The sequence below is a fragment of the Cydia splendana genome, chromosome 1 (assembly GCF_910591565.1).
Source record: "Cydia splendana chromosome 1, ilCydSple1.2, whole genome shotgun sequence".
Taxonomy (NCBI): Eukaryota; Metazoa; Arthropoda; class Insecta; order Lepidoptera; family Tortricidae; genus Cydia; species Cydia splendana.
The window spans coordinates 26,162,316-26,189,436 of record NC_085960.1 but is presented as its reverse complement, the minus strand read 5'-3'; the positions used below and the strand labels follow the sequence as shown (position 1 = coordinate 26,189,436).

Below are 27,121 nucleotides of genomic sequence, written 5' to 3'. Positions count from 1 at the left end.
TTACAGCATATTCACAAATCACAATTAGTTCTAAAGGGTCCAATAACTGAATGGTAAAATTAAAATTCGTTAGGTTCATAAAATGTGTTTAATTTTCTTCTATTAAAATCTTATAAACAGATACATAATATATAAGTTTCCGGAATGTATATTATTTTCAAGAAAGCTCACTCCGATGGAGGATAACAATAGATTCATAATAAAATGTTTATTCGTAATAAATAAGAATTATTTAGCTACAAAAATACCTTTCGCACAATTCAGTCATTTTAATGCACATTTTAATAAGACACTTTATTTATTTTATGCATCTAATAGATATTAATTAGGTACTTATCTTAGATATGAATAAATATGTATTGTATTGTAAATTTAACTGCACAATCTCACGATATGGATGGAGCTACACGTCCTTTTAACCTTGGTTACTCATTTTGGTTATATCTACCTATTCTGGGGCCGATTGCATAACAAACTACAACTAATATTACAAGCGGAACTCCTTTTCTAATTTCACTTATTAAATAAGGAGTTCCGCTTGTAATATTAGTTGTAGTTTGTTATGCAATCGGCCCCTGGTCCTGAGTCGTAAAATGGACATAATATTACCTATAAGTATAATTTTATGGTCATCGCAATTTATCCACAAATTTCTGTATGGCTCTATATCGGGTCGGTTGCATAGATTCTTTGAGCATCGGCCGAAACCGCGTGTCTTCGAGCAGGGCGAGGCAGAGCAGCCTTGCGTGCAGGCGCGCCTCGGCGCACGCGTCGCCGAGCAGCTCGCCCGCCGCGCGCAGCAGCAGCGTGCGCGGCTCGGCCGGCAGGTCCAGCATGCGCGCCGCGCCGCACCGCTCCACCAGCCGCGTCAGCGCCTGCGCCGTCGCCGCCCGCACCGGCCCCGCGCGGTGCGCCGCGCCTCGCCGCGCCAGCGCCACCGCGGCCCGCGCGCTGCTGCTCCCGCACGCCACGCGCACCAGCGCCGAGGCGGCGTCCGCTCGCAGAAACCGATTCACGTCCGCGCAGCGCTCCAGCAGCGCCGTCGCCGCATCCTCCAACTCGGGGTCCAGCGATCGACCTCGATGTTCGAATAGAGCTCCCATGGTGGAGCACGCGGTTCGAGCTACGCGAGAACGCAGCGACTTAACGTGAGTGGCCGTCGAGCGGACTACCGCCCGCCAGCTCGCCGCCGGTGCCCGCGCTCCGCTGTCCGACGCGAGTCGTTCGGCTTCCGTTAATGCATTCACTATGACTTCCCAATCCTCGTGTTTAGCGGGTACTATACACTCCGTGAGCGCAGAACGCACGTCGCGCTCGCACGCGGGCTTCTGGTTGTAAAAATTGCTCGTCGGGTCGGGTGACCGTTGACCGCTTTTAATTGGGCTGGCAGATTCACTTCTACTCCTAGCCGACACCGGACTGGGCAAAGAAAGTCTAGTCTGAGGTCGTGAAAGAGGCGATTCGGCCTTTTCGTAGCTTAATGATTTCTGCGAACCTAAATCATCGTTACTTTGAAGCGAATTATTATCTTTCAAACTATTCTCATTCTGAGAATCGATGCCTTTAATAGACTTCTCCGAATAATCTTCGACGTGAATAGATGGTGAGTGCGGTGCGGGCGGTGCATTATCAATTTCGTCTACAGGAATGTCTACGATAGTGGTTTCTCCGAAAATCAGGCTTTCCGACGATATCTTTTTTTCTTCAGTGACATCTTCACAAGTAGCGGTGAGCGCGCTCGAATCTCTGTAATAAGAAGGGCAAGTTGAGTTTGTCATGCGTTTAATCATCATCTAGTTAGGGTCTGTCGGGACGAGTGTCAAGTGCCGGGGCGGGTTGGCGAGTGCATGTTTACCGCGTGTGGTCGGGCAGGTCGGCGACGAGGTCGGGCGCGAGCGGCGGGGAGGGCGCGGGCGCGACGCCGGAGCGGGGACGCGCGCAGCAGCACAGCCGCAGGGGCAGCATGGCCGCCTGCCGCGGCGGCGCCTCCGCGACTGCCGCGCCAGCGACCCCTGCCCTGCCCGCCGCCCGACGCCCGTGCGTAACTACACCTACCGATCGATCGCCACCACATGTTGATGAACTCACCACTCTACCTGCATATTATGCAAATTAAGTAACATTCTCGGAATTTCCCCCGATCGCCGGCGGAACAAAGTAAACCCCACCATTAGCAAAAATTAGATGTCAAGTCACCGTGTAACCATTATAATGTAAAAATGCGCCATGGCCTTGGCGTTAGTTAATTATGCGATTAACTTAGGAGCTATACAGGAAGGTGTTAGGTAGGAATTTATTTTTTGCCACTGCTAATAGTAGAGCCTTGAGGGTGAGATTTCGCTACCATTGTGGCTTTTTGAGTCATACCTAGTACATGTAAAATAGGTAATACGATACCTACCTATACCTGATTAGTTGATTACAGATTGCGGAAAGTTTCACATAAGTACCTAAGTATAAGTATACCTAATAGTACCTACATAAACAAGCCGCAAGTTGTAGGTAGGTATCTATGTATTAGGTATATTATCTGCGGTCGAGAGACATAGGTAATTTTAATGCCTTTAAAGACAAAAACAACACCTTTAAAGACCTATACATGTAAGTAAGCTTTATGTTCATGTTTTACAGCCCATAAGCTAATAACTATAGGTATTGCTTCACTTTAATCGTATAAATTTAAGACCTATTAAGCGACTGTTAGGTTAGCCTAGTGAAGTAGGTCGATCCGCCGCCGATACCGTAAATGGGTCATCCATAAACGCCGAGAATGAAAGCCGGCAATAATTTTAGGCCCGAAATGTAGGTTAGTGGTGGCACTGTGGCCTGTGGCACGCAATTACACATCAATTATACTTGAGGTTATTAGATTCGTGGATGACGTGCGTAGGTAATTGTTATAGGTAGCTGTCGAATTTGATAGACGGTAGGGTAGGGCATATATCAATTACATATCGAAGCAAAGGACCTATTGAATGAGGGTTAAATTCTTAAAAGAGCAACCTACGCTTTTATATCGCTTTGCTTTTCTTCGGATACTATATTATGTATTAGAAGCCGGTAACTCTAATATAATTTGAAGCCTAGGTACCCACCTATATAGTAGGAGATCCTACATATGGTCGACCTTCACCAATCTGTCTGACGGATGAAAATATGAAAGAAAATAGGTTCCAGAACATAAATAAATAGGGTTGCCTAAAGAAATATGGTCAAGGCTATTTTTAATAAATTATTGAAAAAAAAATTTTTCGGCAAATTTCACCGATTTGTCTGACGAACGAAATAAGTTTCAATGGAAAGTATACAACTTGTACAACATAAATAAGCTAGGTTGCCTATCTTTTTCCGGTCACTATTATGTGGTTGCCGTGTTTAAAGAGGTGATTTTATATCGATAATTGCACTCATCTGTCTGACGCTTGAATTATACATTAAAATGATGGTAATTTTATTGCAAATACAATGATATAGGGTTGCTTGCGAAAATCCGGTCACAAATAAGGGTTGCCAGGCTTTTAAATAAAATAAGAAGGGAAGACTTTTAGCGATAACTCATAAACGGCTTAACTGGTCAAGTTTGTTTTAATTTTATTTGAATGAGTTTTTAGGCACTATTTTCATGATTTTTTCATATTTTTTGGACCGATGGTTCAAAAGTTAGAAGGAAAAACCTTTTTTTTTCTTTCTAAAAGATTATTTCCGAAATGATTCACTTTATCAAAAAATTTTGTTTAATGACCCCTACTTTCCCGGGGGAGCCTTTAACCCCTATGGGAACGCGTACCCAGGGTGGCGGATAGGGGAGTGCTCGCCTGGTTCTGCGTAAGTAGAACCAAGAGGGTAGGAGCGAAATAAAATAGCTCCCGCGGACCAAAAGGCCGCAGAAGGATACTGCGATATAAAACCCCTGCTGCGGGCTTCTTCGACATCTTCGGAGCAGAGGCCGCAGCAGTGCTGTGAGTCTGGGCTGGGGCTCACAGAAGAGATGGCGGCGGAAGAACCCCTCGGGGCCAACGGCGGCGCTCACACTCCGTAGCGGGTGATAGCCTTGGCGTCAGGTGGCAACCGGCCGTAAAAACAAAGCCAATCATCATAACTCCAAATCATGAAAAGTAAGAAAAGAAAAGGGCAAATAATGCTAGGGCGACCCCCTCAAGCGACGATAACAGTGATGGAAAAGCAACAAATGCTAGGGCGTACCCCCAAAGCGACGCAAATGTCATCAGAGCACCCGGAATATCACCCACGATGCGCATAGCGAGCTGGAACGTGGGCTCGATGACAGGACGCAGCTCAGAACTCAGCGAAGTATTACATCGAAGACGCATCAACATTTGTTGCATCCAGGAGACGAAGTGGAAGGGGTCCAAATCGCGTAGTATCGGGTATAAATACAAGCTGATTTATCATGGAACAAGGACGCAGAATGGAGTCGGCATTGTAGTAGACAAACACTTTCAAGATCGCGTAGTAGAAGTAAACAGAGTAAGCGAAAGATTAATGTCAATCAAGCTAGCCCTGGACGATCAACCGTGCATGAACATCATATTATTATGCGCATACGCCACCCAGTCCGAAACCCCAAGTTCGGAAAAGGAATCTTTCTGGGAAGAAATTAGCGATCTGCTGCAGTCTCTACGAGAAGACCGAGTATATGCATTGCAACTTTAGTGGCGTCAACAGCAAACACACCATCAGTCTGCAGAACACCCAGCTAAAAGAAGTGGACCATTTCAAGTCATCAGTAAAGATGGGTCAATAGACACTGATGTCACCCAGCGCATCAATACCGGGTGGATGAAATGGAGAGAACTATCTGACGTGCTATGCGACAGCCGAATGCCCGTGCGCATAAAGGGACGAGTATACAGAGCAGCCGTCCGACCGGCCATGACATACGGAGCCGAATGCTGCCCACTCAAAAAGCAGCACGAAAATCAATTACACTGCGCAGAGATGAAGATGCTCAGGTGGGCAGGTGGTGTAACTAGGCTGGATCATGTCAGAAACACACAGATAAGAGGCACCTTCAAAGTGAGACCTATCCCAGATAAACTACAGAAGAGCCGTCTGCGGTGGTACGGACACGTTATGAGGCGACCATCCGACCACATGACCAGAAAAGTGCTAGATATCGAAACTAAACCCCGAGGACGAGGAAGACCCCGAATCACATGGATGTCCGTAGTAAATAAGAACCTCAAAGAAGCCCAAGTCAACAAACAGACGACCCAGGACCGAGCTACCTGGAGACGCATGATACGGAGGGCCGACCCCAAATAAAATGGGAAAGGGCCAGGCAAAGAAGAATGACCCCTACTTATTTTGGTTGGCCTATACAACGACACACCACACTATAAGGTTGAAACAATAAAAAAATTGTCACACACATTTTGTTTCTTTCGAAGCGATTATTTCCGAAAATATTCACTTTATCAAAAAATGTTCTTCTAAAACCCCTATTCATTTTGAAAGACCTATCCAACGACATCCAACACTATAGGGTTGTCATGAAAAAAAAACCTTACATACAGTTTGTTTCTTTCGAGGCGATTATTTCCTAAAATATTCACTTAATCAAAAAATGTTTTGTAAAAGCCGTATTTATTTCAAAAGACCTATCCAACGACATGTCACACTATGGGATTGAAGCGAAAAAAAATGGTGACATACATTTTTTTCTTTTGATCCCTACGTGAGATGTCATTTGATATGAGTTTTAAAAAGAATAAGGTTCTTCAAAAAAATTTTTTATAAAGTGAATATTTTAGGAAATAATCGCTTCGAAAGAAACAAAATGTATGTGGGGTTTTTTTTTTCGTTTCAACCCTATGGTGTGGGGTGTCGTTGGATAGACCATTCAAAATAAATAGGGGTCTATAAACAACATTTTTTGATAATGTGAATTATTTCGGAAATAATCGTTTAGAAAGAAAAAAAGGTTTTTCCTTCTAACTTTTGAACCATTGGTCCAAAAAATATGAAAAAAAATTTGAAAATAGTGCCTAAAAAACTCATTCAAATAAAATTAAAACAAACTTGATCAGTTAAGCCGTTTATGAGTTATCGCTAAAAGTCTTCCCTTCTTATTTTATTTAAAAGCCTGGCAACCCTTGTTGGTGACCGGATTTTTGCAGGCAACCCTATACCATTGTATTTGCAATAAAATTACCATCACTTTGATGTATAATTCAAGCGTCAGACAGATGAGTGCAATTATCGATATAAAATCACCTCTTTAAACACGGCAACCACATAATAGTGACCGGAAAAAGATAGGCAACCTAGTTGATTTATGTTGTACAAGTTGTATACTTTCCATTGAAACTTATTTCTTATTTCATTCGTCAGACAAATCGGTGAAAAGTTAGGAAAAAAATTTTTTTTTCAAAAATTGATTAAACATAGTCTTGGCCATATTTCTTTAGGCAACCATATTTATTTATGTTCTGGAACATATTTTCTTTCATAAAATATAAGTTTCATCCGTCGGACGTATTGGTGAAGGTCGACCAATATGTGGGATCTTATTAGACCAATATTATATTACATCTTCAACGTGCATGTGACGCTTCTAACTGCAAAAAAAGTGACTATAGGGCCTAAAATATACCTATTAGGTGTCGTCCATTAATTACTTTACACAAAATTTCGATTTTGTATATTCTCAGGAAACTAAGCGCCGTAAATAAAAATAGGAAGGTACTAAGCAGCCTTGGCCATGTGCTTGGCCATAAAAAGGCTTGAACATTGACATTTCCAAAGGCCAAATTTTACGCGATTTCTTTAAATGTTTTATTTCCTGCGGCCTCGGAGGCATTTTACCGACATTCGTCATAATTAGTCATGTCGATTAACCGAGCCCAATGGGGGTGACTGACTCGAAACAAACGTAATTGGCATGGTAATTTGTGCCAGTTTTATACTGATAACAATCGACACTCCAAATACACAACAAACAGTTAACATACTTATTAGTTTATATTTTTAGCTTAGCTCTATGCTTTAGAAGTCACGCTCATTAAAATTCTCGGTCGCGTGGAAATAGGAACGGAAACTACGAATCGCGAGAAATAGGTATATAGCCTTGGAGTCTAGACATTTGGTCAGTTCTTGCTATCAGATCAAAGGAAAACTGCAAGTGTGCCTTAAATACTGACTACGACGAGTATGAGCAAGCAGCAAGCACGCAATTTGTCGAAATGCTTTTTTGTTTTTATATTGAAAATGTCTGGAAACATGCATATCTCTAAACTAAAGGCAAGCCTCTAAATTTGACACCCAGTGCAATAGGTACCGATGTGACACGCTATTGGATGACATATTTAAAACCCCTTCTATTTTTGGGTGACAGAAATGTTGGCACGTACAAGTAAATAGGTATCTTGTCAATATCAGGGTTGTCAATTTTATTTTGTTATTTAAACTTAGATACTTTGGCAGTTCATGATTGGAACTAAATCTGTTCGAGAAATGGCCCATACAACCATTTCCAGTCGCCGTTACGACGCGGTGTTGACACATCTTGTGTCGACACCGTCTGTTTCGGTCACAATTCCAGTCGCAGAGTCGTCGCCGTGTCGACACAGTTACCAGAAATGGGGAAGGGTCGACACATGACACAAAGTGACATAAAGTGTGGTCGCCGTGTGCACACATTGTTTCGGGTTTACGACTACTTTATGCCAAAATCATTCGTTCATTCGTTCATTTTGTTCCTGTCAAATGGAAACTGTCAGATGGAAAAATACTTAAATAAAAATAAGTGACATTAATACGCCATCTCTAAAACGGATTACAAGACGTAATTATATATTGTTTGCATTTATATTACAATAGGACTTAAATTATTATGGGGAATTAAACTGCTCGAGTGATTTGATAAACTAAGTGTAATATAATCAACGCGCCACCACATTGTTTTAGTTTAGCCGGAAATGAAATTGTTTACTTCTCAGTGCCTGTGTTCATAACTATATTATTTGAAGCATTTTTAGTACTTCGATGCGTATACTATACTTAAATAACAGAAATAACGCTTTACATACTACGAAACTTGTTAATTATGATGTATAAATATGGTTTAAGGCTGAGAAATATTGCAGTCACAAAGTAGTTGCAATGTTTCGACTTTGTGTCGACTCTGTGTTGACACATGACACGCGCTGTCAAAAGTAATAACAAAGTTACTGGTATGTTACTGGATTTGCAAAATGGCTCCTTGTGTTGATTTGTTTTCAGATATTCTCAAAGTGTAAAAATGCCGTGGTCAGAGATGGGCATTAATCGATTAACTGTTTATTCGACTAATTAATGGAATAAAAAAAGTTAATTCTCAAATTTTAATCCCGATTAGTTTAGTCGACCTAACATAGATTGAAATTGAATTAATCTGAATATTAATCGAATAAATTATCGATTAAATCTCGATTGAAAGTTGACAGGGGGCCATTTTTGTACGTAAAAATAATAGAAATGTCTTGCATGCAGATGGTAGCAAAACACTTTGTCATAAAAGTCGAGATGGGTGTTGATATATAGGTTTTAGGGAGTGCCGATTTCGAAAATAATGACCATTTTGGAATCCGAAATGGCGGCCATGCACTGTGTCATAAAAGTCGTCATGGATGTCGTTTTATAGGTTTTAGGGGGCCCCGATTTAGAAAATGATGACCATTTTGAAATCCAAAATGGCGGCCATGCTCTATGTCATAAAAGTCGTCATGGGTGTCGTTTTATAGGTTTTGGGGGGCGCAGATTTAGAAAATGATAACCATTTTGGATTCCAAAATGGCGGCCATGCACTATGTCATAAAAGTCGTCATGGGTGTCGTTTTATAGGTTTTGGGGGGCGCAGATTTCGAAAATGATAACATTTTCAATTTCAAAATGGCGGCAATGCACTATGTCATAAAAGTCGTCATGGATATCGTTTTATAGGTTTTAGGGGGCGCAGATTTCGAAAATGATGACTATTTTGGATTCCACTTTTATGGCAAAATACGTAGCCGCCATCTTGGATTATAAAATGATCATCGTTTTCGAATTCTGCACTCCCTAAAACCTATAAATCGACATCCGTGACGACGCAAGTTATCTTTATTTTCAGATCTAACAAATTGCTACAGAATACAAAGGACAAAAAAGAAGCGAGGAGGTAATGAAACTACAGATGTAGAAAAATACAGATGATTCCTCGACGCAATTGGGTGATTCTTAAATTGTGTCCAGATTTTTTTTGTCATAAAAGTTTTAGATTTTTTTTGTGTTTTGTATCTGTATTTTTTATGTAATTCGACATTAAGAGACCATATACATCTCTTAGTAATTGTAATAAGTTAGATTGAATTGTTAGTTTTATTTTATAAAATTGTTGATGTTATTATTTTTGCTTGTATGTAAATTCAATGATGACGTGTAAAAGTGCCCTTGTGGCCTATTTGCTGAATAAATGTTGATGTTTGATGTTTGATGTTTTATTTTTCACATATTACTCTCACAAGTTCCGTGACATTTCGACCTTGTAATTTTTTAAGTAAATGTTTTTGTTTATCTATGAGGATCTCACTAGAATAGTATAATCAAGGTACGTTTATATTTAATGAATGAAATAGTAACGCAAAAAAAAAATATATTTGTGTCTTATATTCCTGCCGAAGACTTTTATTTTACCTTTTCCTTCTACACAAGTTTGGCCAAGTAATAAGAATTTAGGGCTCTCAATTTTATTTTGACTTCTACAACAGTAAAGCTACGAGGCCATGTTTGGTATCGTTTTCGTATAAATTTGCAGTACCAAATTTAGTTAAGGTATCACATTGACACCATTCCGAAGTAAAAACATATAAACTTATTAAAATACTTTCTTTTAAACTCCTCTTCACGCTTAAACTGCTGAACAGTTTTAATTTAAATTTGGTACACATATATTTTGAGTCCCGAGACAGGACATAATAAGTTATCTCAAAAATCATCCTTTAAAGGTGTGAAATGAGGTGTAGGGGTTCCCCCCTACAGAATTGACTTCTTGAAGTTAATACTGTTTAAGTTTAGGTTTGAAGTCATGTTTTTTATCATTTTTAACTAAATCAAAGATGTAGACCATCCCAAATTTCATATAAATCGGTTCAGCGGTTATTGATTTCCCGTACAAATTTCTACGCCACTTTTCACACCTTCAATAGATGATTTTGGTTATAAGATCTATCCTATGTCCTGTTCCGGGACGCAAACTATTTCTATACCAAATTTCAACGAAATCGGTTCAGCGGTTAAGCGTCAAGAAGAGTTTCAAAAAAACCGGCCAAGTGCGAGTCGGACTCGCGTATTAAGGGTTCCGTACATTAAGTCCGACTCGCGCTTGACTGCACATTTCTAATAGGTTTTCCTGTCATCTATAGGTAAAGAACTATTTTGTGTATTCAGACGGACATACATACAGACGCACGAGTGATCCTATAAGGGTTCCGTTTTTTCCTTTTGAGGTACGGAACCCTAAAAAGATTTATTTTTATTTTGTGGAATGGTGTCAATGTGATATCTTAAATGGATTCAGCACCCCAGATTTATACGAAAACGATACCAAACACGGCCTAGCACCTTCACTGATATAGATATATCAAGATAAAATTGAGAGCCCTAAATAAACTTTCAAGAGCGGATATCTCAAAAACTATTCAACATATCGAAAAAATTGACTGAATAAACTTGTAACAAATTAAATTAACTTTCATTTTGTATAAGTGGCCATGTCGCTGAGATGCATAGTTTCCGAGATATAATCGAAAAACGGGAAAATGGGACCTTCAAAGCCCCCTCTCTCCCCCCCGCTCAAGGGCTACGACCGGGGACTTTTGATATGTTCACCTCCTAACTTGTCAAACCGAGTTACGGAGTCAAAAATTGTGTTCCGAGCATTTCCCTCTACAACTTTTGGAGCATTCGTTGCCTGACCTAAGTAGCTTATTGAATTTCTTTAAAAACTTTTCTGTAAAAGGTTGACGGGTGTTGGGTGTTTATATGGTTTCGGTCGATTATTATCATTTGCATTGCCCATGATGACTTACTAGAATTACGAGCACACGAGACACTAATAGTAGTTTGACAAACCTTGGTTTTCAAGAGGTATTTTATATTGACATTTGCTGTCACAAATTTGCTGTCAGATTTAGTCGCAAACCGCACGCAAAGTGCACACAAATGTGTCGACACCTTGTTACGGAAAAGTGTAGACACGGCGACGACACTTTGTTTCGAAACAATTCTAGACACATTGTGTGGACTCTGTTACGACACATCTGACATTTAGTTACCACTTTGTGATTCTGCGACTGGAATGGTTATATGGGGGGCCACAGAAAAGAAAGTAATCCGGTAGAAAATCCGGTTCGAAGGACCATGTAGGTAAACACAACCACCAGCCACCACACCACAACCAACCCAATGTTGGGGACACACGAGCAGCCGATTCAACAAAGCCACGCCGTTTTGTCGGATAAATATACTTGGTGTGTAGTAGTATTTATAACTGGCTGTAATCTTAGAATATAAGCATTGTCTGGGAGAGCTGAAGAGATATAATAGACCAAATAACCTTGGCAGTCTACCCAATGAACCTAATTTTATGAGTACTAAAAATAATAACGAATATGGTAATAGAACCTGGTCCTCATATGTTCCTAAAGCTCTAAACAGCTTTCCCAGTCATGTAATTGAAAATATAGATAAGAAACCTAATAATATAAAGGCTATTGTTAAAAAGGCACTGATAGAGATAAATGTAAAAAGACTCAGTAGCATGTAAAAACACTTAATGGTAATGTTCAATAATTTTGATAGAGGTTGCTCCCCATGTCCCTTAGTTCTAATAATCTTAAAAAATTAATATTAGTTTTAAGTTAATTGTATGTTAATTCTATTTTAAAAAACACAGTTTAATTTTTTTTTAAGTTTATACAATACTATATCCGGAAAAAATGCGTCCAAGTCGTCCCGCCATTTCATTTTTTATCCGGATTGGCGTGAACGTACAAACAACAGGGTTGAGTGGAGGAAAGGAGGGGAGGCCTTAGCCCAGCAGTGGGACACTAAACTAGGCTAACAAAAAAAAAACTATATATATGTTAGTCTCTGAGGTTACTTGTAATATGGGCCTTGTTGCCTGATTTAAATTTTAAATAAATATATAAAAATAAAATAAAACTATGACACGTTAAAGGTTAGGTAGTAGGTACTGCCTAATATGTCTCTACCTAAGATTCTAAGATTGTGCAGATCTAAATAAGATTGTGTCAGACATTTTTATGGGGTTATTTGGGCAAAGTATTATCGGTGACTAAACATTAAGGATTGTTATCTTGCTATACTAATATAGCAATATACCTAAATGCAACATATCTACTAGGTATTGTCTGGCCTGGCGGTCAACTCAATAGATTCCCAAGACAGCAAGGTCAATATCCCAGTTATAAAACAATTAAGGGAGTAGGTAAGTACAGTATAAATTTTAAATAAGCACTTAGATAATTGAACGCGATTCGTGCCATCGTGGTATTGAACTACAAGAATATTGACCCATCAGGCATATTAGAAATTGACAAACTATAATTAATTTCAAGTAGGTATGTACTTTAACGGTATTTCTTCGCGGATAATCAATGTTGATACTTACTTGTCACTTAGTGGAATCGGCGATAAAGCTTTGTGTAAAGACTCCCCGTTTGCTTGTGAAATACCTGTTGAGCGAAAACAAACTTTAAGGCTTTTGAGACATGCGTTCCTCAACTCAGGTGTAACCTTCTAACCTTCATGGGGGTTAAATAGCCATTCAATTGGGGTAATAGAATAACAATTTTCTATTTGCTAGTACATATTTCAAATTTTACCCTATTCATGAATAACACTTTGCAACCTCGGATCGGAATGACGGATAGGGACAAACGATTATCAACAGTTTGTTAGATTTGACACACGTTTCTGAATAACGCCTAATTAGGTCATACGCATAATAATATTGAACCACTGCTTTTAAAGTAGGTACTTTTAACATGAATAGGAAAATGTTAGTCTAAGCTGAAACGGAGGCGCTTCGCGTCACTCGGTCAATTATTCCAGACGTCCAAAGTATGTTGTGTACGATTTATGCTTGTCTTTATATTTTATAGCAGTTACTTGGTAATGGAGCAGAGTCTGGTAAAGGCCTCAATCGTCTAGGCGGAGGCGGAGCCGCAGGCGAGGGCGTCGAGCGAGCGCGTCTTCGCACTGGCACCGGAAGAAGGGAGCTCCTGAATCAAAACAATTGGTGTCACACAAACTCCTCGTTTTAGAGCATTCCAGATCTAGTAGATCCAAGCAGAATGCCGCCTCGCAAAGAGTAGTGAAGTAGCTCGGTCGCTAGATGTGCGCGTGTGCGTTTGTCTCCTTCAAGATACTTTTGTATCAAAACAGACCGTCCTGCTTCGCGCGGAAATTTCCCCGCGAGGCATTTTAATTCTGTGTGGATATACCTCCATATGTAATTCGGTAATGTACTTATCAAGAAAACGATAGTTCATTTCTAATTCAACACTAATTATTTTAAGTATAGCTAAGGACTAAGGCTATTTACCTTGACACGTGGCTGGGTCTGTTTTCGACAGGCTTACTGAGTCGTTCTCGTAACTGAAATAAAACTTTATATCAATTACAGCTACGATAATCAATTTAATACAACTATTTCAGTTTTGTTACATTACAGACGGAAGTATACGTGGTGTTCTTGACCGTAAATCAGCCCCGGCGGCGTCGGCAAGTCTTCTCCGAACAGCGGTGCGGTCAGCAGCGCCGCCACGGGCCCGACAGTTCTTGCGAGGCAAAGTGCGGTACGCAGTTAAGTGCCTTGCGTCCGCTCGTCTCTTGGCGTCTGACTGAACAAGGGTGACTTGGTCAGATTATATCTGTTACCTTATTACAAAACACATCAGCCCTGGCAGTGTCAGCGAGTCGTCTCCGAACTGCGGTCAGCACCGCCGCGGGCCCAGCAGCTCTTGCGAGGCAAAGTGCGGCGCGAAGTTGTGTACTTTGCATTCGCTCCGTATCTCCAGATATCTGATAAAAGTAATCTCACGTTTTACTCATATTTAAAGTAGCGATAGCAATGCATGTTCATAATTTATGAATACACCCCGTCATCTAATGCTCAGTTTGGGGGCAAGTGATGGGGCAGTTGCGATAATCAATGTCTGGAATTAATGTCTAGAGCATTCGTCACTAAATAAGAATTTTATTTTGACAAACAACCCTTTATAAATAAATATGAATCGATAAATAATGTGAAGCAACATCACTATTTGCCCCCAAACTGCACATTAGATAACGGGGTGTATTTATGAAAGAAGAAATGTAAATGAAGGTCCAGTCGCCATCTGTTATCAATGCGTTAGAGCATGTTAAATTGTTCAGATATTTCTGGAACACTCCACTACATTGTAATAGCCGGTAGGTACCTACACATTTAACCTGCTTTTGGTATAGGTACTTACACCGATTACAGCAGGGTCGAAGATTACATCAATGAGATTGTGCAACGGTATGGTCTGCAACATTGCATGAGGCAGCGCGGTGGGTGGCGGTTCTCGGCCAATCCTGGCCACTAAGGCTGGCAGGAGCTGTCTAACGCAGTCTTTGCTGGCTCCCCGCAGTAGGGCGCACACTGCCCCTTCGGCTGGTGCTCTGGCTGCCGAGACCTGCATCAAGAATGTATCTATTTATAATGTTATCATAATGCAAAAGGGCACTCGGAGTACCGATAGCTTTTGAGGTTGTTATGCCACAGGTTCTACTCCAAACCCAACCACTAATTGGTCACTGTGTCCAAATATTTAGTTGGTTTAGGCCGGAACGAGAAAAAGCCTACTCTTCCTCAACGCACACGTAAAGTAGGTAACTAAAGATAAAGATATACCTACATAGGTACCTAGTACGACGGTAAGATTGAACGCAATATCAACAACTTAGCACAAACTAAACAAAAGAACAGTGTTCGTAATTCGTAAGTGTGCGTATTTAAGCACCCTATGAAACTACTTAAAAAAGTAATTATTTCGGGGCACCCGTTTTTATTTCTAAATGAGTTTATGCAAATAAGATTGTTGATAAGTTCGGGCGGGCCAGTTCTACACGGACGCTTTTATTTGGGCACCTCGTAAAGTTTCTTAGGCCGACAAAGACAAAATCTAAATAGCCTCGAACATTAAACTTTAAAACTTTGACAACATAATAAATTAAGAAGTGCAATGCAAATATATAGGAGTGAAAAGTTTTTAGGACCTAACTGAACGGAAGATCAATGCAAACCGCGCGGGCAAGCTGTTTGCATGGAAATTTAATACAAAGTGATCCGTTTTTGAAGTGAAAACTTCTTTAGCGGCGCTGTGCACTTTTTGTGATGGGGAAAAAATGTTAAACACGCGACAGGTCACGTGACATACAGATTCGACAGATTGAAAATTCGTAAGACGGACACGTGACCTGGGGGCCGATTTTTGAATTTCGATCGCACGATTTCGTCACTCGAAAATCGGTTGAAAACGGCGAAATGCTAATTTTTGAAATACGAGCGATAGAAATTGCGAATCGAGTGGTATTGACCACTCGTTTTCAATTCTATTAGTAGAATTTAAATGCCTAGTATTGGAGATATTATTGAACGAAATACACGAAATCGAGTGGTCGAAATTAAAAAATCGGCCCCCTGATCGAAAAACTGTTATAATAATGTCATTGAGTTTTCACTTCTGCCGGCACTCATTGAGTGCAACCCGTTTTTTTTTCAGATGACATCACTGTTGTTTTTTCTAATTTTCATTCCTATCCTATCGAGAGTGTCGAGTTTTTCGACGGGTATTTCGCTTAAGGCCCACATGTGTTATACTACAAGCGAGCGGCTCTCTTTCTCTGTGCTGCTGGTCGGCCGCTTTTACTAGCCCTAACCAGTTTTAATTCCTTTCTATAGAGTCTTTCGACGAGGATTCAACTATATTACCTCTTCGCTTAAAGCCCACATGTGTTGCACAAGGGAGAGTGCGGCCGGCTCCGCGCGCCGCACGTTATCTGCGTCTAGCAGAGCACCGTGCAGCTGGTCGGCCGCTTTTACTGCTGCTATCCAGTTTTCATCTAAGTATCCTATAAAGTCTTTCGACGAGAATTCAACTATATTACCTCTTCGCTTGAAGTCCACATGTGTTGCACAAGCGAGAGTGCGGCCGGCTCCGCGCGCCGCACGTTCTCTGCGTCTAGCAGAGCACCGTGCAGCTGGTCGGCCGCTTTTATTGCTGCTATCCAGTTTTCATCTATCCTATAAAGTCTTTCGACGAGAATTCAACTATATTACCTCTTCGCTTAAAGCCCACATGTGTTGCACAAGGGAGAGTGCGGCTGGCTCGGCGCGCCGCACGTTCTCTGCGTCTAGCAGAGCACCGTGCAGCTGGTCGGCCGCTTTTACTGCTGCTATCCAGTTTTCCTACACGAAAAAAGGAAAGTCTTTTCGTTATCAATATTTAGAAGCGCCCTTCTTGTAATTTATTATTGCGAATCTGTCAATGCTCTCCGAAATTGACGCCATGATGGTTGCTTAAAACATAACTTTTAAACTAGATAAATAACTTATTTACGTAGTGCTAGTTTTCATAGAATTATGTTGGGTTACTCACCCTGAATAAAAATGTGAGTAGGTAGGTAGGTATAGGACTTAAAACATCAATCAACCTTGCTTCGTAACTGTATTTTCAATAATTAATCATAACTCGTGTCAAGTTTATACTAGGTAGACTACGCATTATTCCAATAACTGTTTTTCCTATGTTAGAATTCTAAGAACGAAAGCTACGCATAATCTCATGAATCTCGTCGAATTTCAATGATTCATTCAATTAATCCCCATTTGAAATGAGCGATAGCAGAGTGCTCGCTAACTCACTATAGCAAATTGATCCCGACACGCACACATTGTTTTAGACTACTACTTATAATAGCAATCGTTTTTTAATTGACAAGACAATCAGTTGCCAAAAGTATATAGTTCAGTGAGTGGTGTTTAAACAAGCGACTATAATAATATTGATAACTTTCACTCATTCATTGTACACTCTTCCATACGATCAAGGAAATTGCTGTAAGTATAGGTACCTATACGTACGGTCACTACTAACGCAAATGGCGTAAGATAAGGTAGGTTAGTCATAGCTCTCGGACGTACCGTATTGTGTAATTGATCTGAAACATGTTTTGGGACTACTCTTAAGTCTTCCCATTGGTAGTGCCCGCGAAGTGGTGAGGGTCCACGCGGAGAGAGGTAATCCTCTTCTTTGGGCGGTGATGATGCTAGAAGGCTAAGCACGAATCTACGAGTAATGCAGAGCAGTTATTAGTAAATAAATATTTACATTTTGGGCTAAGAAAATGTGACTTGAAAAGATGTAAAAAATTGTAATATTTATTTTATTTATTTATTTTATTATATATATCTCATCTTTCTTACCCATCCTGCTCTAGATGTAGCCGTGTTGATCTTCGGCGAGGAGACACTGTTGGACTTCGCTGTAGATTATGAAGCACCTCCACTTCTCTATGTGGTTCCACTGGACTCGGAAGTATATCCGGAGTTCGTATCTCAGTCAAAGTCAGTGTGAACCCCGAATTTTTTAAATTGTCCTCAGGTGCTTCGTTCTTAGATCTAAAGTAATCATATAATTCACTTAATGATTTCGATTTTAATTTAACTTTACTGTATGTTGCTTCTATAGTAGGGTTGCGAGGTTTGTTGTTAATGACCGGTAATGGAATTCCACTCTTTTTAGGTTTGCTTTGCGATTCCCTTTCAAATGCTTCCCGTTTTATCTCATTCATTTTACTCACAATCAATGGTGTTACTTGCATAGACGCTTCTTCGATGTGCGAGTGTTGTATGGCTGCAGGTTTGTTTTGAATAGTATCGTCTTCACTCGTTGCTATGTTTTCGCTGTCAGGTGTGCGAATTTTAACACTTTCTCCTCCAAATCGCACCTTTTTAACTACAACATCCATGTCTTCCGAGTCCCCGTCGCTATATTTCAGCATGTTCCGATCGGAACTATCACAATCTTCTTCACTACCCGTATTCTTCTCAGATTCAGTCTCATTCTCCTCTAAAACGGTCATCGTAATTGCAGTATCGGAGTCGAATTTTATTTCAGTTTCGATTATCACTTTTGCGTAATTATTTCCATAATATGGCACGTGGTTATATGAATCATCAGATGAGGTATCACAAGTTGATAGTCTGACAGGGCTATTAAAAACATGGTTTATTTTAACTAGCTGATGGCTGTTTTTATCACGGTAAGAGGTTTTTCTAGGAGCATAGTACACGTCAAGCGAATCTTGACACAAAATACGAAATTTATCTTGCACTTTTGGTTCTAATCTCGACAAGTAAATCATGTAATCTCTCGGGCCGACCACTCTTCTTAGCTTAATAAGCGACCTTAACGCTACATCTCTGTGTACATGATCAAAAAGTTTATCTCCTAACGTTTGAAAAATAGGAAACGTATCTAACGCAGGCTGTCTTCTTTTCAAAATTGCCATAACTGAAGGAATGGACAGAATTAAGCCAGTTATTACATTAACTTTGGTGTCAAAATCTGCTGAATGTGGTCTAATGTTATGATAAGAGCACTTGTCTAAAATAGCTCTAGCCGCGCATTCTGGGTCCTCGCAATGGGAGCAAAACACTTTCAAAGCATCTAGCGCAGCTTTGCGGACGTTTGGGGAGCCATGTCCCAAGTTATCTATAACTTGGTCGAAAGGGAACGTTAGTGCGTTGCCAGAGAGCGGCAGGAGATCAGCGAGCACGCGAAGAGCATGGAGACGGACTTCCCATTCAGGGTGCGTGAGGCGATCCCTTATAGCGACGTAGAGCAGCTCGACGTCGAGGTCCGGAGGCAGCGCCCGGGCGCGGAGGACCCGGTCCCATAGCGGAGCAAGGGGCGGAGGCGCCGTCTCCGGCAGTTGCATGGTGGTAGACTGAGCGAGCCGGCCGGTCGCGTGCCCGGCGGCGCCGCGTCGCGAACACAACTGGGTTAATGATCGGACGGTACGCCACGCCGTCCCTGACCAATCGATGTCTCACACATGCACACTTTACCCCGACGGCAAACTTAACCCCATAACGTCTCCGGGTGGAACTTCTACATACACACACACAGTAACTTGAAATATGGTTTTTTTATTGGTTGTGTGAGTTTGTCTGAAGTCACTAAAATAGGTAGTTATATGTTATTTTATTGTGTTATGATTTCTATGAAATACCTACTAACCGAGATCCTTAAGATCCTTTACACCCCAAATTTTTATGCTCTCTGCTCTCTATACCTATCTATACTCACAAAATTTGGTCTCCATCATCAAAATTCAGGCCATGACCACTGGGTGGTAATATTAGCTTAGGCTACAAATATAATGACCACCAAAAAATACTTTGGTACCCTAAACAAAAAATCATGCTTACCAAAAAAAAATTACTGAACACCAAAAAATAAGGCCTAAAAATACAAAAGTACCACCATTTTAATTACGACTGCACTTCAAATTGTATTCAAATACCAAATATATTGAATGATCACCAAAAATCATTAATGATCACCAATTAATTAATTAATAAATTAATGTCTTGAAGACCAAATTAATGCGATATTTTCACCTAAATAAACTACTATGATTACCAAAAAATGTATACATATTACCAAATAAAGTAAACTGATGCCAAAATTACTAGCCCCCTCCCGCTCAACACCCCGTAGCCCGCACCGCATACCTAGTATACCTACCTAACCTAATCTACTTTTCTAGTAGCATTTCGTTATGCTACTAGAAAAGTAAGTTACACTGCTATCAGTTAAGTGGGTTAGGTTAGGTTAGCACTGCGACCCTTACAGAAACGAAATGGTACTAGAAAAGTAGGTTAGGTTTAGTTTCAACTGCTACCCATACAGATACGAAACGCTACAAGAAAAGTGGGTTAGGTTAGGTTTGAACTGCGACCCTTACAGAAAAGAAATGCTACTAGAAAAGTGGGTTAGGTTAGGTTTGAACTGCGACCCATACAGAAACGAAATGCTACTAGAAAAGTGGGTTAAGTTAGGTTTGAACTGCGACCCTTGCAGAAAAGAAATGCTACTAGAAAAGTGGGTTAGGTTAGGTTTGAACTGCGACCCTTACAGAAACAAAATGCTACTAGAAAAGTGGGTTAGGTTAGGTTAGAACTGCGACTGTTACAGAAATAAAATGCTACTAGAAAAAGGTGACGAAGTGGATTAATTAATTTAATAGGATAACGATATATTATTAAATATTTGCACATTTTTAATTAAAATGTGGTTAAATTTATTGTGATCATTTACTATTTTTGCGTTTACAATGATTATTTTGGAGTCATTTGCTTTAGTAGGATAGCAAGATTTAACAATTTGGTTATAATTTTACATTAAAATGGAGTTCTTATTTTGGTGGTCATTTTCTTTAATAGGATAGCAAGATGTAAAAATTTGGTTATCATTTCACATTAAAATGGGGTTTGAAATTTGGTAATCATGAACTATTTTTGGGTTAATAATGATTAGTTTGGTGTCATTTCCTTTAAAAGGATAGTAAAATGTAATAAAATTGGTAATCATTTCACATTAAAATGGTGTTATAATTTTGGTGATCATTCATGATTTTAGGGTGGTAAAATAGATTTTTTTGGTATTAAATTTTACTAAATCTGGTGATCAGTTAAATAGCAGCCATTAGCTTATGGACGCTTGTATCTGTACCAACCGATGTGCACGTTGCCTATTATTTAAAAAGTGTAGTATTTTTTTGTAGAACCCCTTTTTTGTTTGATTTGCTTTAAAATGTCAGTGATTTGATTTCATTTTCGCCTATCCCAACACCAAAAGAGGAAGGTTCTCAGCTGTAGACCATTCTTTTGGCAGAAAACGGCGGAAAAATTAAAAAAAAAAGTGGGATGGGGTGTCCTCGTCCCATAGACAATTTGAACTTCGCGCCTTTTTACAAGCTTTTATTTAACTTGCCCTGTTAGTATGTAAGTTTGTTAGTGTGGGTCAAATCTTGGAAGTTAAATTTGACCCTCTTCCCGATTGCCGATTGAGCTGAAAATTTGCATACCTACATAAATAGGTATGTAAGTCGGATGACAATGCAATATTATGGTACCATCGAGCGGATCTGATGATGGAGACAGGAGGTGGCCATAGGAACTCTGTGATGAAACAACGCAACCTAATTGTGTATGGGGTTTTTAGAATTGTCTCGATGTGCATTAGTTGCCTATGGTAAGAAAAGTAGTCAGCGAGAAAAGCTTCTACTAAAAACTGATTCTACTAATAAGTTAGGCGTGTTTCAGTATAGTTTGGCCCAGGAAAAGGACTGTCTCATTTCAAACATAGAAAGAGAGAATCAATACTGCCAGACTATGTAGGCGAATCGCGGCGTGACATCGCGGCGTGACTTCGCGGCGTGACTTCGCGGAAAGAACATATCGCGACTCGACGCATGACTCCACACTCACAGCTTGGCGCCAAAGCATCAGCTGATCGAATTTAACTGTGAATTAGCTACGACAGCATTGTTATTGTTATCTGCTGTAGCGATTTTTCAATTTGTTTTGTTGTAAAACCGTAAGATATAGCCGCTTAGTATAATATATAACCGGTCAAACAGCTAGAAAAAGTCGCGAAATTCAAATTTTCTATGGGACCATTACTGTTCACTCCAATTTTTTTTAATTTGCCGCTTTTTTCTACTGACGGAAATGGCTTGACAAACTATAAATATTTATCTTGCCACAGATGCGCCAAAATAGTGTGTAAAGCCCGCTCAACAGATCTAGATCTAGGGGCTTAATGTAGTCTTGCAAGTTTGCGCTTCGCGCCTTCTGTGAAGCCCGCTACGCTACACACCCGGAACAAGACGTGAAAAAATCTGCGAAATCGACGCCACACTTACTGACAAGTTGTGTTTGCCAGACATGAAATACCTATCAAGCTGTGAAAAAAGTCAATGCGATCAAAATTTATAATATTTTGTCATCATTTAATCAAATAAAATATTTTTTTAAACAAAATATCATAACTCGTCCGCTACAAATTTGATCAAGCAGAAACGAAACGCAAGCCGCCATGTTTTATCAACTGTCATAAGTGGGGAGTCGCGACGAAAACAAGCTCTGTGTTTGTTTTATTATTTTTGATACCATAGTCTTTATAATTATAATAATATCAGAAACATATTCATCTCTACACCTCCATGTATATTATGAGAACTATTAACGGTGATTTTAAGATGTGTTCCTGTGAAAAAAGTACGAATCAAGTGTGACGAGGATCAAATAGAATGCCGACAAGATGAAGTTTTTATCGCTGCTATTTACGATTATCACGACTTGCTACGTACCGATTATTTTCGGTCAAAATGAAAATTGTACGAGGCCTAATTATCGATGTGATTACGAGTTATCGGTGGAAAAACTTTCTGAGACTTTGGGAAAAAAGTTTAATGAGATAGTCGCAACGGAACTCGGCAGTGATTATTCCACGCATTTCGAAGTACGCACCGCTTCGAAAGTGAGCCGAAATCAACCCTCTGATAATGACCTGCTTTTCACTATAGCCAGTAAAATAACCTACAAGCTCTCTTCTGCGGCTACAATACTTAAAGATATGAGCAAAGCTATTAACGGCAACAATACTCCGTCCTTCACGTATCCCTGTCCGTTCAACTCTATACGTAAGTCAGTGTTTATTAAAAATGTTGAATTATTTGAAAATATGCCTTTGGATCCTAAGTCTCAAATGTTGGAGCGTTTCAAGGATTTAAAAGTAAAGCGACAGTATTATCTTTCACATATTGACTATGCAACAGATAAAGACTGTGTTACAATGCCACACTCTAATTTGAGATATCTTTATCACAAGGTTGTGCACCCAGCATCAAAATTTGTTGTTTTTATTATTGATAATAACATGAGCTCAGGATCATTGCAGCATGCAGTAAGAGTTGCGCGAGAGATGGCCTATGCTCTACAAAGCACTGATGTTATTGCGTTGAAGATGACAAATACTACTGGATTTCTGAAATTTGACGACACATGCAGTAAAGATGGTATATCCAGCCTAGGCAATGCTACAGACAACAACAAACTGCTATTACGGGAGTACTTTTCATTGCTGGACATTGCCCCTTCAAATGTTTCACCTCTGACTATAAATAAAGAACTAAAAGCTCTACTTGCTGAGAAATCATTACCTACCAACAAGCTATTTGTATTTTTGACAGATACTAAGATTTTAAAGAATGAAACATGGCTGAAAGTCTTTCCTTATTCAACAAATGATGATAACATGAAGTTTGCCATTGGTCTGATATATGAAAATGATGCAGCTAGAAACAGTTCTTTGGGAATATTTCACATGGATAAGTGGCACAATCACTCCAGCAACCACTCTGTGCTTAGGTTGCACATAAACAACAGTGGGGTGGTGGGGCAAGTGGCATCAGCATTTATTTCACTATTACCTGATAAATATCAAAACAATTTAATCATAACTGAAGGCCCACTCTGGGAAGCAACAGAGAGAGACTTTATGGTGTCCTTGATGCTGCCTATATCTTCTGGGATTCTGGGATTAGATTTATATTGGTCTGATCTTGCTGAGGACATTATATACTTCAAGGATTTAAATTTAAAAAAGAGAGCATTTGTGATGGATTTCACAGGTAAAGTGCTTATGCACTCATATTTTCCAAGACCCGAGACAGCTTCTGAAAAAATCAAATTCACTCACTTGGAAAGTGTTGAGGCTTATGACTTCATCCACGGTGTAAAACAAGAAATGGTGTCCAAGAGTTCTGGTAACTTCACAGTGACTGATCAGAGTTCTAGTAAGTCCATCATTTATTCTTGGAGATGGGTTGAAAAGTTGTATATTGTTTGTATAGTTTCAGAAACAGTAGGAAAAAGTTTTTTTAACAAAACTAACATTTCCCTTGCTAGAAGCAACAAAGAAATATTATTTCATAGATTAGATTTGTTTCCTCCAAAAAATGGCAAAATTTGTCGACATTTCAAACAAATAGCCACAATTGATCAAGGTACAGTTTATTTGAGTCCTTCTAGCTTTCAGTCGCCATTCACTTATTTGTATGATATGGGGAATGGCCATGAAGCAGTTACATATATGCAAAACTATTTGGCATATTTGAAAAGTGTTGCTCATGGATTGCTCTCTAATCCGGGATTGAAAAATGAAATTCAACAAGATGTGGGATTTCTTAATTCTCTTTTGACTTTTTATAAAAATCAGCATTTGCATGGAACCTACTCCAAATACATAGTTAGAAGGTATGCTGTAACTGAAAGTGGTGTACTTGTCATGTATCCTGGCACAGTTCTAGAATATGACTATGAACCTGTTCGAAGACCCTGGTATACCTATGCCTTAGAAAACCCAGATAAAATTGTTCTTACTCCTCCAAATTTAGATGTGGGTGGTGCAGGATATGTGGTGTCAATTTCTTATGCTTTAAAAAATCCTCTTCATCCCACTATAGTAGTCTCTATGGATGTCACCATGGGCTTCCTTTATAAACTCCTGATTGATAGCATGCCTTTATGTGAAAAGGCACATATTAAGTGCTTCATTATGAATAACAGAGGCTACCTAGTTTCTCATCCAGGTTTAATGGATCCTAACAGTTCGGGCCCTATTGAACAGCAGCATATCACCCATAAGGAGTCTATGATCGCAACAGACATGCTTAATCACAAAGGATTTGTCACAAAAAGACTGTGCAGTAATTTCTATGATAAGACTATACAGAGGTTTTACGAATTTAATACTTCTCTCCCAAATATTCTTTCCAATGCAGTGTCTGGAGACCACTGTGTTCATTACTACATTTCAGCCATTCCTGGTACGAATGCCTTTATAGGTCTTGTAAACGCGTCTTGCGTTGCAGCCTCTTTTTGTCCCTGCAGTATGGTGGATAGGCTCTGTCTTAACTGCAATCGGATGGAACAGACAGACTGTGAGTGCCCTTGTGAATGCACTTCTGAAATTTACGAGTGTCCAAACACTAATTTTACTAAGTTCAATCAGGAGATCCCCTTGTGCGGAATGATGCCGGAAAATAATAACCATAAATCGCATTATTTTCACAATTTCGCTGAAACTTTGCAGGCCTGTTTCGATTTTCAATGTGAAACTTACTCAACGCGTTCATCTTGCTTGGGTATATTAGGTTGTGAGTGGTGTCAGGTTGATTCAGATGGACATTCCCAACTTTCGACGCCATATTGCACTTCTCAGTCTTTGTGCTTTAATGGAGTTCTTGGTGCCGTTACTCCGTATGGCGAGGGCACCTTAGGTCACGTCAGTAGAGACGTGACAGGAAACTATTTAGGTCCGATTGCAGGTTGTATTGTTACTATTAGTCTAGTAATAGCCGTTGCCATATATTGCTATAGGCAAAATGTTACGACGGCCAGCTGCCATAATTTATATGTAGATGGTCCTGCCGAAACTTGGCCGGATGCAGACGTACAAATGAGCCATTTACAGTCTGATGACACCCATGATCTTTCTGGGCAAGATAAACTATTGCCAGCCATGGAAATAGAGGCCCCCATTTCGCCATACAGGGTAGTGACCGGTTACAGACGCCCCCACACGGCTGGAGGCTCAGATCACGGGTATTCTACGATGACTCCTCATGAGGACTCTGAAGCGACCGGATTTTCGGTCAATGATCCAATAATTCTGTCAGATGACACAAAATCAGATATAAGCTGTCCACTCCCAGCTAAGATTAAGCCCAGATTAAAAGCTGGCGATCTTAGCGTGACTGTTCTTCCCTGTGGCAAAAACAGTGTACTAGCTCCTGTGACTGTTCATAGACATATGGAAGCCTCATAATACGTTTATTAGTCATAATCTACCTCTGTTGTACATAGCATTAATGTTAATGTGGTCAAGTAGCTTCAGTTTTTATTAAATGTGATATATTATACATACTTGCTAATAATGTTAGTGAATTTAGATAATGATTTTAGTGTCAGAATTTTGGTTACTACATAATGGTGCTCTTCCTTGATTTCTGTACTGTAGTAATGTACTTATTTTTTACATTTTTTATAGGTATACATTGTTTTGTGAAGCATTATATTATTATACGTGAACAGCATAGCCCAGTCGGGAATAATATTTCGCGAATCTGATTAAATTGCCTGATCAACTCAGGTGGTGTGGACGCAAACGCCAATTTGGCTCGCCGATTACCGATAAAATGGATGTGCGGACGCAAGAATACCAATTTGTGACGCTAGTATTCGCGTTTGGAGGCGGTTTTTAATTCTGAGCGCTCAAATATCACCACATCTTAAACTGGAGATTGACGCAAATTTATTTTCTGATCAAATCGACCGATCCCGTCTGGACTGGCCTTAACCTTAAGGCTCCTCTTCACGTTGGGCCAACGCCAACGCCAACGAGGGACGCAGCCATGCGGTAGAATGAGATAGCAATATCACTTGCTCCCTCTAACGCATAAATGCGTCCCTCGTTGGCGTTAGCGTTGGCCCAACGTGAAGAGGAGCCTTTATGTTTAATTATGTTAACTGACGGATACCGCGCGCGCGCAGGGTCGAAACAAGTGGTGCTATCTCGCATCAGATTTCAGAACTGCCTCCGGGTCACTGAGCCATTTAATTTAGTTACTCGGTTTTTTTATCCGATCATATGCTCCATCATAGCTGTTTATTTATGTAGGTACCTACTTTTGCTTCACGGAGATTATTTCTTGTGACAAGCTTTCAGCCTACAATAAGTAGGTATGGGTGGTATTCCACTTGTCCAATGTGTACTGTATTTTGTCTCACATTTTGCTTAACGAGAGAATGAGACGCAATTACATTGGACCAAGATATTGAACAGATGGAATATCACCCTAATAAACGTTCATCCTAATCGACATGTATTTCCTGAATACCTATGTTGACTTGCCATTGTTTTATTTGTAGCGCTAATTGATCAGTGTTCAG

The 27,121-nt window shown here is 40.0% G+C and overlaps 2 protein-coding genes across 2 annotated transcripts; one reads left to right on the top strand and one right to left on the bottom strand.

Annotated features, from left to right (window-relative positions):
• Window positions 1–580: 580 nt before the first annotated feature.
• LOC134792348 (uncharacterized) lies at window positions 581–19,207 on the bottom strand. The gene is made up of 9 exons (XM_063763622.1): window positions 17,519–19,207; window positions 17,237–17,381; window positions 16,373–16,501; window positions 14,523–14,726; window positions 13,945–14,088; window positions 13,610–13,662; window positions 13,174–13,286; window positions 12,674–12,737; window positions 581–1,746 (listed from the first exon to the last, which is right to left on the bottom strand). Exons 1-9 carry the CDS (start codon window positions 19,033–19,035, stop codon window positions 630–632), a joined length of 3,486 nt encoding a protein of 1,161 aa, XP_063619692.1. The 5' UTR covers window positions 19,036–19,207; the 3' UTR covers window positions 581–629.
• Window positions 19,208–22,257: 3,050 nt separating this feature from the next.
• On the top strand, window positions 22,258–26,506 carry LOC134796896 (VWFA and cache domain-containing protein CG16868). The gene has a single exon (XM_063769100.1). It carries the CDS (start codon window positions 22,428–22,430, stop codon window positions 25,995–25,997), a length of 3,570 nt encoding a protein of 1,189 aa, XP_063625170.1. The 5' UTR covers window positions 22,258–22,427; the 3' UTR covers window positions 25,998–26,506.
• The last annotated feature ends 615 nt before the right edge of the window (window positions 26,507–27,121 follow it).

What these genes read in the sequence shown, in the direction of transcription:
- LOC134792348 (XM_063763622.1), bottom strand. Translation starts at nt 19,035, where the DNA reads ATGCAACTGCCGGAGACGGCGCCTCCGCCCCTTGCTCCGCTATGGGAC. An exon ending in CTGATGTGTTTTGTAATAAG is followed by an intron (nt 13,663 to 13,944) that starts GTAACAGATATA and finishes GTTTTATTTCAG; the next exon opens with TTACGAGAACGACTCAGTAA. An exon ending in CCGATTCCACTAAGTGACAA is followed by an intron (nt 1,747 to 12,673) that starts GTAAGTATCAAC and finishes TTCTTATTACAG; the next exon opens with AGATTCGAGCGCGCTCACCG.
- LOC134796896 (XM_063769100.1), top strand. Translation starts at nt 22,428, where the DNA reads ATGAAGTTTTTATCGCTGCTATTTACGATTATCACGACTTGCTACGTA.